We start from the raw sequence: 15,875 nt of genomic DNA on the forward strand, positions 1-15,875 counted from the left end.
TCTTAATAAGAAATTTAATTGAAGGACTAGATAGACGATAGAGTAATTTATAGATTCCTTTAATCGAGATTTTTTGGTACATCTTTTTAATCGATTTTAATTGTTTAGCATTCATGAAAAAGTGATAATTGTCTGTTTATTCATTTTCATATTATGGACTTAAAAAAATTGTAAGATTCTTCAATCTTTTCCTTTCACACATTCCCTTCTAGACATCAATAATAGATTCCTTCAAAAAAAAAGACATCAATAATAGGTGGTTCGTCTTTGTATTTTTTTTTTTGTTTGAAAGAGAATACCCCAAACAAAATTATTTCTTTGGAATTTGGATGCAATGCGACTAAGTGTCCCAAGTGTGGACCGCCATATGGGTCTGCGTTTGAATTATGAAGCAGCTTCGAAATAATCGAAATAAAATTTTCATCCATAAAAAATTGGATTAATTTTGTTTTTGGTCCCTATAAATATTTGCAGTTTTATTTTTAGTCCCTTAAAAATAATAAATCATATTTTTTAGTCCCTACAAAATTTTCTGTTAGTGTTTTTAGTCCCTGTTAAATTAAAATTTGTTTAATTATGCTTAAACTTCTAAATTTTTGAAAGATTTTTTACATACATGTTCATAACTCTTATGTAAATTTTTTTAGTTTTTTAACATAATTAAGTATGAATTTTTCTAAAAGTCAAATTTTCAATATTATATTAATGAAAATTTGAACCTAATAATAAAATTTTAAGTTATTTTTTTGCGGAGGAACTTTGTATAATATTCTAAGTAAATATGTGAAAATATGTTACAAATTTAAAAGTTTAAGCACAATTAAGCAAATTTTAATTTTACAAGGACTAAAAGTATGTGTTGGTCCCTGTTAAATTGAAAATTGTATAATTATACTTAAAATTTTATATTTTTAAATGATTTTTAACAGACATATTAAGAACATTATAATAATCTCTTTTATAAAAAATTAGAATTTTTTAACATGTAATGAATTAAATATAATTTTTTAAAAACGCAAAAATTCAAGATAAAACTAACGAAAATTTGGACCTAAAAATAAAATTTTGAGCTAATTTATTGTGGCAGAACCTTTTATAATGTTTTAAACAAGTACGTAAAAAATTATTTAAAAAATTTAAAATTTTAAGCATAATTAAACAAATTTTAATTTAACAGGGACTAAAAATATTAACAGAAAATTTTGTAGAGACTAAAAAGTGTGATTTATTTTTATAAAGACTAAAACAAAACTGCAGATATTTATAAGGACCAAAAACTTAATTAACCCTAAAAAATTAGAGTATATTAATAGTACTGTTTCTGGAGTGTAAAATACTAATGTAAAATTATAAGGCTAGAAAAATAAAAACGTTTAGATTTTTCTTACATTGTAATTGGTGCGTTCCTTTACGTTTTTTTTTTTAGGGGGCGTTCCTTTACTTTTCAACAGCTGAAATGGTTGCAAACCATATAATTTTAGTCGGGCACACCTTTCAAGGGCTTTAGCTTGCGTGTCACGTTAGCAACGGTTCACCACGCCCTCTAACAAATCACTCTGACCATAATTTTTTTGGGAAGAAAACGCCGAAATCCGGATAAGGAAACATGAGTGCATGACGTTCTCAGATAAATTTATTATTTTCTTTTCTTTTAAATGAATAATACAAACTCTTTTTTTCTTTTCTTTTTCTTTTCTTTTAAATGAATAATACAAACTCTTATCTACTACAGCCTACAGGTAGTTTTTGTTTTGTTTTGATCAACCTAAACTTACGCTATAAGTTTAGGGATATGATCAAATTACATCAAAGTGTTAAATTAATGTCAAATTAAATTTGACACGAAATCCTAACCATTAATCTAACATTGATTCGACGTTAGATTAAAATTTCTAAAATAATATTTGCATCATTTGATCAAGCATGTGAGCATTTAATGAATTGTAGAGAGACGTCAGATTAAAGTTGGATTAATGGTTAGGATTTGGTGTCAAATTTAATTTGGCACATTGGTGTCATTTGATCATATCTCACACACACACACACACACACAGATATATATAGGGATAGGATCAAATGACACCATGGTGTCAAATTAAATTTGACACCAAATCATAACCATTAATTCAACTTTAATCCGACGTCTCTCATCAATTCATTAAATGCTCGCATGCTTATCAAATTATCTAATTTTTAATTTTAGAAACAATTTATTCTTTCTTTTATTGATTAATTATTTACCATTTGATTTCTCCCTACAATTTCTTTTTTTTACTAATCTTTGTTCAATCATCTTTGTATTGACTACTCTTTCATTTGTTGGATGGTAGTATTCTTGAGTTTATGCTGCTAATATTCTTGTATCGGATGTTCTAGCATTTGTGTTTTGCTTTCGTTTAGTAGCATAAGTTCTTTTTTATTTTTTGGTGCAATGTGCTCTTTATAAATCAATTTTCTTTAGTTCTTCTAGGAAAAATAAAAATAAAAAAGGTTAATAGGAATAAAAAAAATAAGGATGATAAGCCGTAAAAAAAAGAATGTCAGTGAATAATTTTTGGCAAACAAACTATAATAATACCAATAGAGAATTTTTGGTAAATAATTAATCAAAAAAAAGAAAGAATAAATTGTTTCTAAAATTAAAAATTAGATAATTTGTTAAGCATGTGAGCATTCAATGAATTGATGAGAGACGTCGGATTAAAGTTGAATTAATGGTTATGATTTGGTGTCAAATTTAATTTGACACCTTGGTGTCATTTGATCCTATCCTATAAATTTGACACCAAATCATAGTCATTAATACGGTTTTAATCTAACGGCTCCCATCAATTCATTAAGTGCTCACATGCTTGATCAAGTGATCCATCTTTTATTTTTAGAAATAATTTATTCTTTTTTCTTTTGGTTAATTGCTTTCCAAAAATTCTAATATTCTATATTTTTTTTTTGTGAAGGATTCTACATCGTTTATTCTTAGGGCTCTCTTGCACATGATTTACCCCTATTTCATTACTCCAAAACCTAATTGCCATTTTTTTTGCTACATCACTGTTTTTATGCTTCACTTCCCAAGCTATTCACCGTTACACCTTCCATCTTATCTTTTCCTATACTAGTCGAAAACTTAATTTTGTGGCTGCTGTCCAAAACTTAATTATCGTTTTGCTCATCCTATAACAACCTTATTTCTTTATTGAGTTTATTTCTATTAACTATTTTTTCAAAGAGCCTTAAAAGATTTTTTTTTTAAAGAAGGGCCAGGGATGCTAAAAACATGAACAAAATGAATAATGACTAATTCTCTAATTTAAGTTCTTTTTGCAAATGTTGTGAGTAATTAATCAGAGAAGTTTTGGAAAGGAATTAACCGAAAGAATAAAAAATAAATTATTTCTAAAAATAAAAGATGGATCACTTGATCAAACATGTGAGCACTTAATGAATTGATGGAAGCCGTTAGATTAAGCCCGTATTAATGGCTAGGATTTGGTGTCAAATTTAATTTGACACCTTGGTGTCATTTGATCCTATCCCTATATATATATATATATATATATATATATATATATATTTCTGTTGGGAGGATGACATTTTATTTACTGAGTTTAATGGCCATTGACGGTTCAAAACAACTTTGCATAGACAACATATCAAAATATTTAAAATTACTACATCAATTAATATTTTTAATTTACGTGGTAATTCAAAATATTTTGATCGGTTTTATGCGTAAAGTTATTTTAAACTGTCAACCCACCTCATTAAACTTTATACTGTCTTCCTGATGGTTTGGACAATGTTTTGTATTTTAGTATGGTCATTAGTCTTAGTTTTTTTTTAATCTACAATCAATTTTCAAATTAAATTGAATAAATTAGGAGTGTTTCAGAGAATGATGACATATATGAGTTTGAGTGTTCTATTAGAGGAATTATTAAGAGTGGTTCGTTGGTTTTGCGAGCGTTTGGAAATTTGCATTGCTTTGGTGGCAGAGTTTTCTCGAGTGTGTTTGAAGCTTTACATTGTGCTTAGAAATTGGGGGTTTCAATTAGTGGAACTTGAGGTTGATTTGTAAGTAGTGTGATACCATGCTAAGCAAAAAATAAGGATTAAAAGCGGTGATGAAATTTTTTTGGGACTAAAAATCAAACAAAAATTTTAGAGTGAATAAAAGAAAAAGTTGATATTTTTATAAGAACAAAATATATATTTAACAAAGAAAAAAAGGATAATTCATTCCAACTCATGACGTGGTCATCCGTAATGTCATAAAGAGATTTTATGTTTTTCCGAATTGTCAAATTTAGTCATATATTTAATAAATAGGACAAAGATATAAACAAAATAGAAACTAATAAGAGACATTTAAAAAAATTGCAAAATTTAATAAATAGAAAAATATATAAAAAAGAGAAATTAACAAAAGACATTTAAAAAATTACAAAAAAAGAAAAACGAAAAACAAGGAAAAAGAAGAAGAGAGAAACGATAATTTAAAAAAAGAAAAAAGAAAATAGGAGAGTGCTCGAAAAAAGGGGAGTGTGTGTGTGTTATTTATATATGAGGCGATAAGACTCGCGATTATCGCACGAAATTGTTTTGTCAATTTCTTAATCTCTATCCATTTCTTCTTCTCCACCGTCCTCATCCTTTCTCTCTACCATTACCAACCATGGATCCATACAAGGTATACAACAATACTTCAATCTTTTTTCATTGCTTTCTGTCTCTGATTTTATGATTCATTCATTCAATTTTCTTTTTTGTTCATTCTATAGGTTTTTTAATTTATTTATCGAAGCAATTTTTATTGTCTCGTTCAAGTGTTAATTTTGTTAATTTCGTTACAGCACCGTCCGTCCAGCGCTTACAATTCTCCTTTCTGGACTACAAATTCTGGCGCACCTGTTTGGAATAACAACTCATCCCTAACCGTTGGATCCAGAGGTATATCTAATTAATCAACAACTTATCCAACCATCTTTCATTTAATCCTTTTTTTTTATTTTTTATTTATCTTATTTGATGAAATTGTTTAACTATATCTTTAAATTATTCTTTTAACATAATTTGATTTCTTGCCAGCAAAGTTTAATCACCGTTAAATTATATGATTTCACGGCTCTTTGATTTTCCAGTTTAATATTATGACATCCATGCATGTGATTAAGGCGCTTCAAGCACTTATCAAATACGCGCTTATACTATAAGGCCATGTTTGGATAAACAACTTATCAACTACTTATTATATAAGTTCTTGTGTGTAAGTTATTTTTATAATAATAAAAGATGAAATTAAATTAAATCGCTTTCATATAAGTTATAAATTATTAACAACGATTTAGAGATCATTGAGTTGGTATATGATAGAATATTACGGTGCCGTTTGATCCATATAGCCGACCCCACATAGTGGGATAAGGCTTGATTGGTTGTTTTTGTAGTTATAAGTTGTTTTCATAAACTATAATAACCGAGAGTTTATGAAAATAAGCTGAAAACAGCTCATGAACATGTTATCAGCTGTTTTCATAAGTTCTCTTAAACAGTTTCACATGTACGATAATCTCAACTAAGCCTATACAAACAGGCCCAACTGTTTTTTGATATAACTGAAGCTATAATGTGAGAAAACTCGTTTTCTAAACTTTGTATAAGCTATTTTTATTTTATTATGAGCAGCTTATGGAAATAAGCTAAAAACCAGTTATGACACATCATAACTTTTTTGTACGCTCTTACAAAAACTTAGACTAGTGTTTATATCATAAAAAGTCAAAGTAAACCCTCCTGATTGCTCCATGTGTGCTAACAGTGCTGTATGGTCCAATTTTTATATAAAACCACACTACATTTAGTTGAGTGTCGTGGACTTTGATTTTCGTAATTAGTTATCACCCTTGGTAATTACAACTTGGAGAATATTCTCCATCTGTCTGTTGTAAAGTTGAGGGTTAATTTGGACAAATAATAAAGTATCATGTAAGCAGAAATTATATATTATTTTACCCCTTTTGGCAGGTCCAATTCTCTTGGAAGATTATCATCTTGTGGAAAAGCTTGCCCAATTTGATAGGGAACGGATCCCAGAACGTGTTGTCCATGCCAGGGGAGCAAGTGCAAAGGGTTTCTTTGAAGTCACACATGATATTTCGCACCTGACTTGTGCAGATTTCCTACGAGCTCCTGGAGTTCAGACACCCGTCATTGTGCGTTTCTCCACTGTCATTCATGAACGTGGTAGCCCTGAAACCTTGAGAGACCCTCGAGGTTTTGCTGTGAAATTTTACACCAGAGAGGTAGAAATTAATGAATATATAGCATCATTTTATATCTCCATATCTTCTAGTGACTAAATACAGTTACTGTAGCAGTTCGAATTTTGTTCACATGTTCTTTTTAAGCAACTCCAGTTTAGTTGGTAAAATGCTGATAATAGTTTCAACACGATCATACAAGCAAAAGATGCATAATGTGATTTAACCCCATATGTAGCATTTAATTAAACAATCTGGTCTAGTGATTTGATTATTCGATTACCTGAAAAAATTGAAGACATGCATTGTTGGTTTGAGTCCAGCATTGTCTAAATCCTTTGTACTTTGAAATTTCAAGCTAGAGATAAAGATTATGTAGCATAATTAAAAATTATCTTCCAGTGACTAAATATAATTACAGTATTAGTTTAAAATTGCGTCATTTATGAATGTAGTTGCAGTTGTAACCAGGATGCTAGTGTATTTGCTTAAATGCTGACAATAATTGTTTTAGAAGAGGTGATATGGAACAGTTGGAGTCTTGTACCATAAATTATTCTTATCTTTACCTTCTGAACACAGGGTAACTTTGACCTTGTTGGAAACAACTTTCCTGTCTTCTTCGTTCACGACGGGATGAATTTTCCAGATATGGTCCATGCTCTTAAACCCAACCCCAAGTCCCACATTCAGGAGAATTGGAGAATCCTTGACTTCTTTTCTCACTTTCCAGAAAGCCTTCACATGTTCTCCTTCCTATTTGATGATGTGGGTGTCCCACAAGATTATAGGCACATGGATGGTTTTGGAGTTAACACATATTCCCTGATCAACAAGGCTGGGAAAGCAGTGTACGTGAAATTTCACTGGAAGCCCACATGTGGTGTGAAGTGTCTGTTGGAGGAAGAGGCCATTAAGGTGGGAGGAGCCAACCACAGCCATGCTACTCAAGACCTGTATGATTCAATTGCTGCTGGTAACTATCCTGAGTGGAAACTGTTTGTTCAAACAATAGATCCTGCTCACGAAGACAAATTTGATTTTGACCCACTTGATGTAACTAAGACTTGGCCTGAGGACATTATACCCCTTCAGCCCGTAGGTCGCCTGGTCTTGAACAAGAACATAGACAATTTCTTTGCTGAGAATGAACAACTTGCATTTTGTCCTGCCATTATTGTGCCTGGTGTATATTACTCGGATGATAAGATGCTTCAAACCAGGATTTTCTCTTATGCTGATTCACAGAGGCACAGGCTTGGGCCAAACTATCTGCAACTTCCTGCTAATGCTCCCAAGTGTGCTCACCACAACAATCACCATGAGGGTTTCATGAATTTCATTCACAGGGATGAAGAGGTAATTTAATGTTTCATTTATCTATTAATATTCTGCTTTTTCATCTTTAGTGCAAGAAGCCGATTGCCATGATAAACTAAATGTGATATTGCATCTTATTCTTTAGTTATATACAGTCTTTTCTCATGACTTGAGCTCTGCCATTTTATAGGTCAATTACTTCCCTTCAAGGCATGATCCTGTTCGTCATGCAGAAAAGGTTCCCATTCCTACTGCTAATTTCTCTGCATGCCGTGAAAAGGTTAGTTTCCATAAATTGCTTAATATGAAAATATGATATGTGTTGTGAACTTGTGAGTGAATCCATCAGCCGTGATTTTTACGATTGATTGCATTACCTTATTTAATTTATTTATTTATTTTTGTCTAAGAAACCACACATTTTAGAAACAACAAATCTATGATCTTTCGTTGGATACAGTATGAAAATTGTTCTGACAAAGAAGCAGAGAAATAGGTCTACTACCTTGGTTAAATATTAAGTTGGTGCAAATTAATTTGAAGTTTAGGTAGCACTTATTTTTAGCAGTACTTTTACATAAATTGATAATTATTGTTTTATAAAATAAATGACGAGTGAGGATCAATTAAATAGTGTCAGTGAAGCTGTTTAAACAATACCTGTATTGGGGAAGAATGTATGAACAATTTTACTTCTTAATGCAGTGCAATATTCCAAAGCAGAACAACTTCAAGCAGCCTGGAGAGCGATACCGATCTTGGGCACCCGACAGGTTCCTGTTACAAAATACTGATATGATCAACATGAATTGTGTTTGGCGATGTCTAATATTTGGTTTTCTTTGCCATAATCTTTTCAGGCAAGATAGATTTCTCCGCAGATGGGTGGATGCTTTATCCGATCCACGCGTCACCCATGAAATCCGCAGCATCTGGATCTCATACTGGTCTCAGGTGAGATTTAGACATGCTAATTTATCAAACTAGAAACTTCAGAGCAGTCAAGTGCAAATGCATCCCTACTTATTTGCTCATATGCTCTTTGTTGGTTTTACTATGCAGGCTGATCGTTCTCTTGGACAAAAGATTGCATCTCATCTGAACATGAGGCCTAGCATTTAAGGTTGTTGCGAAACATTGAATTATCGCCAGAGTTGCAGATGTTGAAATTGTATGATAAAGGATGTTTGTTTGGATAATTTAAAGGACTCTTATTTTTCTTGCAATATTATATCGTGAATGTATACAATAAACTCCATGTACGTGACTCGTTGAGCTGTTACAATAAATGTCGTTTGTATTATTTAGCTTCTTGAGCTCTTTTCTTGTTGCTGCTGTTGTATGCTTCTATTGAAGTTTGAACTGTTGTTTAATCGCCGTAAACCAAATTGATTGCGTTGATACGTGTTATTTGGTTAGGAGGAAAGTAACGACTACATCTGACGTTATATTAGGAGGAAAGTAAGGACTACATCTGACGTTTTTGGCGTCTCCTACAAGTTCCTAGCATTACTTGTTCTAAGCAACAATCAATATGTTGTTGGGTAATCCTGGTAATGTTAAAGGATTTTATTTGTTCTCTGTTGTAGATGATGCATGGTACACAAATAGAAGATTGATATCAGAAGTCTGTTTGTTTCTGCATCCGAAACACTTCAATTGCACATCCAAAATAAAGTTACAAGCAATCGTACATCTGCACAGTTTCCACCGTGCTTTCAAACATTAACTAAACTATTTTGCCGTCGAACGTAGTACCCTTTAAAAATAGCTAGAAGAAAAGTTAAACTAAAAACCCTATACTAAAAGATAAAAAGTGTTTGCATTGAAAGAACAAATACTATAGTGCAATTCAACATTGGGGATGAAGTGTTTGCATGGAAGTACTTAGATTTGGCTTGTGACTGACCCTATCCAATTTCTACTTCCAACAAATATTGCTACTCCAACTAAACCATGAGCAAGAGCATTTTGTTCTCCCCTAATACATTTGACAGCAATGTTTTGAAATAGTCCAATAAACTTGATTGCTCCATAAAGACACTATACAACAACTTCAACGTCACACTCAATAACCAAATCGTTCAGCTGCTGATCTAGAGCCATTGCAAATGCTGGTGTGATAGCCAGTTGATCAAGTTTATCTGCTCATCTTGTTAGCGGTGTATCCAATATCAAAAGCATCCACATTAATATTATCATTTCTGAACCCACTTGGGTTGTCCTGATGGCATTGGCTTGGGACCCGGGAGTGTGCCCCTTCTTGAGGTCTCATGTTCGATTCGTGTCAATTTAAATGGACCAATTTAGCTCCTTCAATTTTTTATTTTTTTTTTTTTTTTTTTTATCATTTATGCTGTTGGAGGTTTCCATCTAAGTTGATATGTAGCAGAGTTTTTATTTTTTATATTAGTCATCTTTACTTGCATGGTTGTATTATAATGTTATTCAATAAACACAGAAGCTGATCCCGTCACCTGAATTGAGTTTAATTTTGTATTTCCGTATAATGATATGAAGGCGAATATGTTTTCTTTTTTAAATAAGCAATGTTAGTAAGTAAGATTTGTTAACTCTTTGTACATCATCTTTTGGGAGTTTTGGCCTAATCCTCTCCTTTGTTCTCTTTCTTTTTATATATATTTTGGGGTGGTTTAACTCTTTGCTACCACCTTTTTGATAAATAAAAAAGTTGGTATTAGATTAATATTTTTCTCCTTAATTTAAATTTGAATCCAAGATCTCAAGCTCAATTAATCTTTAGTTCAAACCAGTGAAGGCAATATGTTGTTAACAATCTAAATATCTAAGCAATTTTTTATTTTATTTTATAGTATTAAATAAAAGCCCCGAAATTTGCTTAAATTTTATTGGTTTCCTTTTCCCTTTCTTACCACCTCCCTTATCCACCCCATTCCGTTGGTGCGGTATAGACATGTCCTTGTTGATGCCATGGTCGATGCTCATGCTAATTAAGGATGCTATCTCTCAGAAGAGTACAGATAAAAAAATAAAGAGAATTCATCTCCTATTTTAGATATGCTTAAATGTGTAACCAAAAAAAAGATATGCTTAAATGACACACAAACCTCTTCCGTTTTGTATGAGATACCAACCTCTCTCATTAATTACACTGAGCTCCCTCCCATCTATTTTGTAAAAAAGAGGGGTGCGTTTAAAATTTAAACATGTCTTTATTAGAGGTGAGTCCAATTTCTTCAGTAAACAAAGTGACGAGAGTCTGCGGTTTAAGTATGTTGAATTTGTGTTTCACTCTAATTTACTCTATTAATTTAAACGAGTGAATATTGTTTATTTTTAAAAAAAAAAAATTGTATCAAACAAAAACACACAACTAATTGTAACATTCGGTTAGTCCTCCGGTGTTACCTAGCCATGCAGCAAAACTATACAAGTTACCGAAAACATAGTAACTTGCCCTGAATGCCGGATACAACCAAAACCGAACACACGTATATATACTTAATTAATTAGAGCAAATAGTCACTTTAGTACTTGATTCTGCAACTCGCTGTTACATAGGTTCCTGACTCAGGATAAATACAAATAAGTCTATGACTCTGCACTTCCCTTAACAATTTTTCCCTGACGTTAAAAAAATCTGTTAAGTGATGATGTGACACATATGAGGTGTCACGGGGACCAAAGTGAAAGTAGAAAATGATTACTTTAGTCCATGAACCAAAAATCAATATCCCCAAATTGAATGTCAAATCCCTAAATCCTTAAATGTCATATAATTATCTTTTTTTATTCAAAATCAATCTTACATTAAACACCAATCTGCTGTTAAGTCTCTGACTGTGAAACACAAAATTTCACCAAAGTCCCTGGCTATTAGGGACCTTTTTGGCTTGAAAGCTGATCTTGATGCAATGATATGTTGGGCTAAAGTTTGGAGTTTTATAGTAGTGTCATAGTGTTGTGGTTCTGTTACCTCTTTCTCCATTTAGCATATAATGACATCAGGATTACGTATATACAGAAATGAATTATGAACGATGTGTTTAATTATAATCCCTGTAAGTATTTTAAAGTCATAGCTTGATTTTTGATGTGTCTTTCAACAACAATATCCAATTTTTGATGGAGAGATTTAAATAACTAATGCATAAATTCACTTACTAAATGACACAAGCTTGAAGTTGCCTGCTGTGATTATTATTATCATAGTTTAAGACATTGTGCATAGACAATGACATTACTAAAATACACAAGCTTGAAGTTGCATGTTGTGATTATTATTACCATAGTTTAAGACGTTGTGCATAGACAACAACATTCGGATTTTTACAAGAAGATGTTGATTCAATAGTATCAAATATCATATTCATACTATTAAGTTACATGAAAGAACTTATGCTTTAGTTGCTTTACCTTCTCATGAAAGAAAAAATTAAAGTAAGAAATTTGATAATAAACTTGGAAACATAAACAACTTATGTTAGATGTAGCACTAGTGCCTACTAACTAGAACAAATTTTGAGTTAGAAATTATGTTAAAAGAAATTCAACACAAATGAATTATCATTTGAATATATCTTGAGCTCTTGATTATTGTATGCTTAGACCTACATGGTAGAGATATGAATTATCATGTGAATATAACAATAATCAAAAGTAATAGATGCTAATGGATCTGCTAATTCATTGTCAGAGACCTAACTGATAGTAAGTATGCACAGTCAGGGACCTTACAACAAGTTGTGTTTAATGGAAGATTAATTTGAACAAAAGAGAGAATTAGATGACATTTAAGATTTGAGATTTAAGGATTTAGGAATTTGATATTCAATTTGGGAATATTGATTTTTGGTTCAGGGGCCAAAGTGACAATTTTCTACTTTCACTTTGGTCCCTGTGACAGCTCATATGCGCCACATCATCACTTAACAAATTTTTTTAACGTCAGAGACTAAAGTGATAACGGAAGTGCAGAGTCATGAACTTATTTGTATTTAATCATGAGTCAGAGACCTATGTGACAGAGAGAGACCAAAGTGCCTATTTGCTCAATTAATTATTATGAATTAATTAAAAATGTTAGTATTCATTATCAATTGATTCATTCCAACGTCATCTTTCCAGCATAAGGATAGAGACATAGCAGCTTTTTAAATTTTGATATTGAGGATTCGTGGGTTGCCGTATGAGACCGAATATTGTCCTTATCAGATTTGTGGTGGAAAATGAATCTCCTTCGTTAATGGCTTCATCACTCTGTGCATCTCTTTGGCGTCAAATGGATTAATCTATTAATTAACAATTAGTATTTGGTTGAGATTGATTCTTATTCTAACCATTTTTAACAAATGGATTGGGAATCTCGATCGGGGCGAGTTTGCTTGCAACTTTTTATTCATAAATAAATAACGGAAACACGACTAGTTGAAAATAACCGCTATTATTATTTCAAATTTTTTGTTGTTTTAATTTGTTTTTACTTATTTCCTTTCAATTCCTTAATTTATTTTTGAGGTTCAAGTTAGTTCAGTTGACTTGATACTAAAAAAATGTCACTTTTTTCCTTGAATTTTACACGATAATTTTTCGTTGATTCATTTGTAAGTTTATTGATATAACTTTTATCGCTACTATAAAAACTTTTTTATAAATGATTTGTAGGTATCTCAATAAATATTGAGTCTTATGACATGCCTTGATCTTGATATGTGTCTTCGGAGTTCAGTTGAAAAAAAATCTTAGGTGTAATCTCATTTCTCTATATGACGCTATATTATATATAAAAAAAAAATTATTGATACCCGGAGATATCCTTAGAAATCCCACCTAAATACCTATTTTTATATGGTAAAGAAACTTGAGTTTGTTAACATTTAGGGGTTAAACATGTTTTTAAGTTGAATTTAAGGGTTAAATATGTTTTTAGTCCCTATAAATATTTAAATTTTTTGTTTTAATCCCTCTAATTTATTTTTATCAACTTTTAGTCCTACAAATTTTTTTCATCATTATTATTTATAAAAAAAATAATTTTAAATAAAAAACTTATATATTCTTAATATTGTGTGTTTCAACGCTGGCAAGGTGATCCTTTGATCGTAGAAATCATGAGTATGGTCAAAATAGTTCTTTTACATATCAACGTTCTAGTTTTAGTATCCCAGTTAGACTCTTCATTCAACCATTAAAATTGTAGATGTAATGGATTAATTTCACATATAATATTTAAGTGAAAAAAAAAAGTTGTTACCCTTAAAAAAAATAGGACGTGTGCAGTCGTCGCCTCGACCTTGCTAAGGACCATCTGTGCAAGCCAACTAAAAGAACATATGCTTATGCACAATTTAAGTTAACCTACTTTTATTTATATGAAAAAGGGTAATTGATTAACTTTTTTAATAGATAAATGTCGGTTTCACTCCGACGCAACTTTATGTCAATTATGCATGCACTATTATAATAAGCAATACGTATAATCCTGCATATACTAGTACTTTTTAATAAATATTTAATGGTTTAAAAGAACATAAATTGTATATTGAATATATATGATTTTTTTAAAATAAAATATTGTAAAAAAGCTGAGATCATTGTACATCTGGTCATTTGAATTGTTTCGACTTCTAGTGCAAGAATGAGTCAATGCGTAAAGGCTAAGCCCCCACCCCACCCTCATGTCATATACATTGACATTTTTATGAAAATGTTAGTTATTATGATTTGAATAAGTGCGAAAGAGAACAACTTATGTGAATAAATTTTATTTTTTGATGATGAATTATTAATCAAATGAATATCTTATACTATGTCAAATATAAAGTTAGATATTTTGTCATTACCCTAAAAAAAGAAAGATATTTTGTCATTAAAATATATTAAAGTTTTTTAGGTTTTTTTTAGATATTGGCTTAATTTGGATTTATACTGCTCTTGAATCTCAGCTACATTCTCTCCAGCATTGTAAGGTATAGCTATAAGTTATATAACCTTTTATTGTATTTTATCTTAATTATTATGTTTATTTTTTTGAATAATTTTATCTTAATTATCTTATCTCCAAGTTAGCACCACCTCAGTCACAAGTCATAAGTCATAACCCACAACATACACACACAAATACTATACACTATATTTAATATTGATAATTAAGCAGTTTGGTTCCTCTAAAAAAATTAATAGTTTGGATAGTGTTGTATTCTAAATGCTACGTAATCATTTCAGGCACCATATATATATATTCACATTTACAAGTTGATCAATTTGTATATTTTAGAAATATTTTGAAGTCGTACTGTTATTGGTCAATTAGCATAGAATAACTGAAAGTTTTCAACTTACTATATATTATAGTATAAAAAAAGTATGAAATTGAACGTTACAAAATGAAAAATAATTAGTTAAAATTAATGGTGTATATCTTAAAAAATATATTATACATGCTTCTATATAAATATTTCTACACACAATCATTTGCATAATATTATACTATAAATATATAATTAGTAAACATTGTAAATTCTAATTCATAATATATTTTAGGTTGAATTTTATTTAAACCTACTTAATTTAAAAATAAAGTTACTTTGAAAGATTCTTATCCAGTCAAATTTACTTAATTAACCTCGTGGAAAAAATCCTAAAAGATAAATCTCTCAAAAGCGAAAAACACATCTAAATTAAAAATATACTTTTTGCTAGTGGTCGGGGTTTGAAACCCAAACATTATATATATATATATATATTATGTATTGTCTCTGCCAACTGAGCTAAAACAAATTTAAAATACACTTAAATTAACAATGGTTTAAGTCAAGAGTGCATTAATACACAGATTAAAAAATATAGTTAATTTTGCATGGAAAATAAAAGCAATAATATATTTTTCTCTCTCTTATTTCATTTTTAAACCCTAGCCGCTAATATTTTTTCTTGTCTACTAAAGAGGGGTGATTTATGATCAATTTTGATCCAAAATCATTCGTCTAAATGGTTTTCCCTTCTTTTTTAGTCAAATAAGTGATTTCCACATCTTCTTTTGTTTGTTTTTGTGATTTCGTCATCTTTGCACGACCCTTTTTGATTTGATTTTCCGTCTTCGTGCGGTTTGTTTGTTGATTTCCCGTCTTAGTGCGGTGTTTATTTGATTCAGGTTAAAAGATTAGCTTTGAGCAAGTGCAGATCCAATCATTGATTTTGACTTCATCAACGTTGGAGATCAGGGGACATGAATATTTCAAAGACTTGAATATAGTCATATTTGTAGGCATAGATACTCTGTTGTTTTATACTGTTAACATGGATGTTGTGAAT

The 15,875-nt window shown here is 30.6% G+C and overlaps 1 protein-coding gene across 1 annotated transcript; it reads left to right on the forward strand.

The window, feature by feature from the left end:
• Nucleotides 1-4,529: 4,529 nt before the first annotated feature.
• Nucleotides 4,530-8,891, forward strand: LOC25490307 (catalase-4). Its single transcript, XM_013606823.3, has 8 exons — nucleotides 4,530-4,690; nucleotides 4,854-4,950; nucleotides 6,025-6,302; nucleotides 6,843-7,619; nucleotides 7,771-7,860; nucleotides 8,286-8,353; nucleotides 8,441-8,534; nucleotides 8,643-8,891. Exons 1-8 carry the CDS (start codon nucleotides 4,676-4,678, stop codon nucleotides 8,700-8,702), a joined length of 1,479 nt encoding a protein of 492 aa, XP_013462277.1. The 5' UTR covers nucleotides 4,530-4,675; the 3' UTR covers nucleotides 8,703-8,891.
• Nucleotides 8,892-15,875: the final 6,984 nt, after the last annotated feature.

This window comes from Medicago truncatula, chromosome 3 (genome assembly GCF_003473485.1).
Source record: "Medicago truncatula cultivar Jemalong A17 chromosome 3, MtrunA17r5.0-ANR, whole genome shotgun sequence".
Taxonomy (NCBI): domain Eukaryota; kingdom Viridiplantae; phylum Streptophyta; class Magnoliopsida; order Fabales; family Fabaceae; genus Medicago; species Medicago truncatula.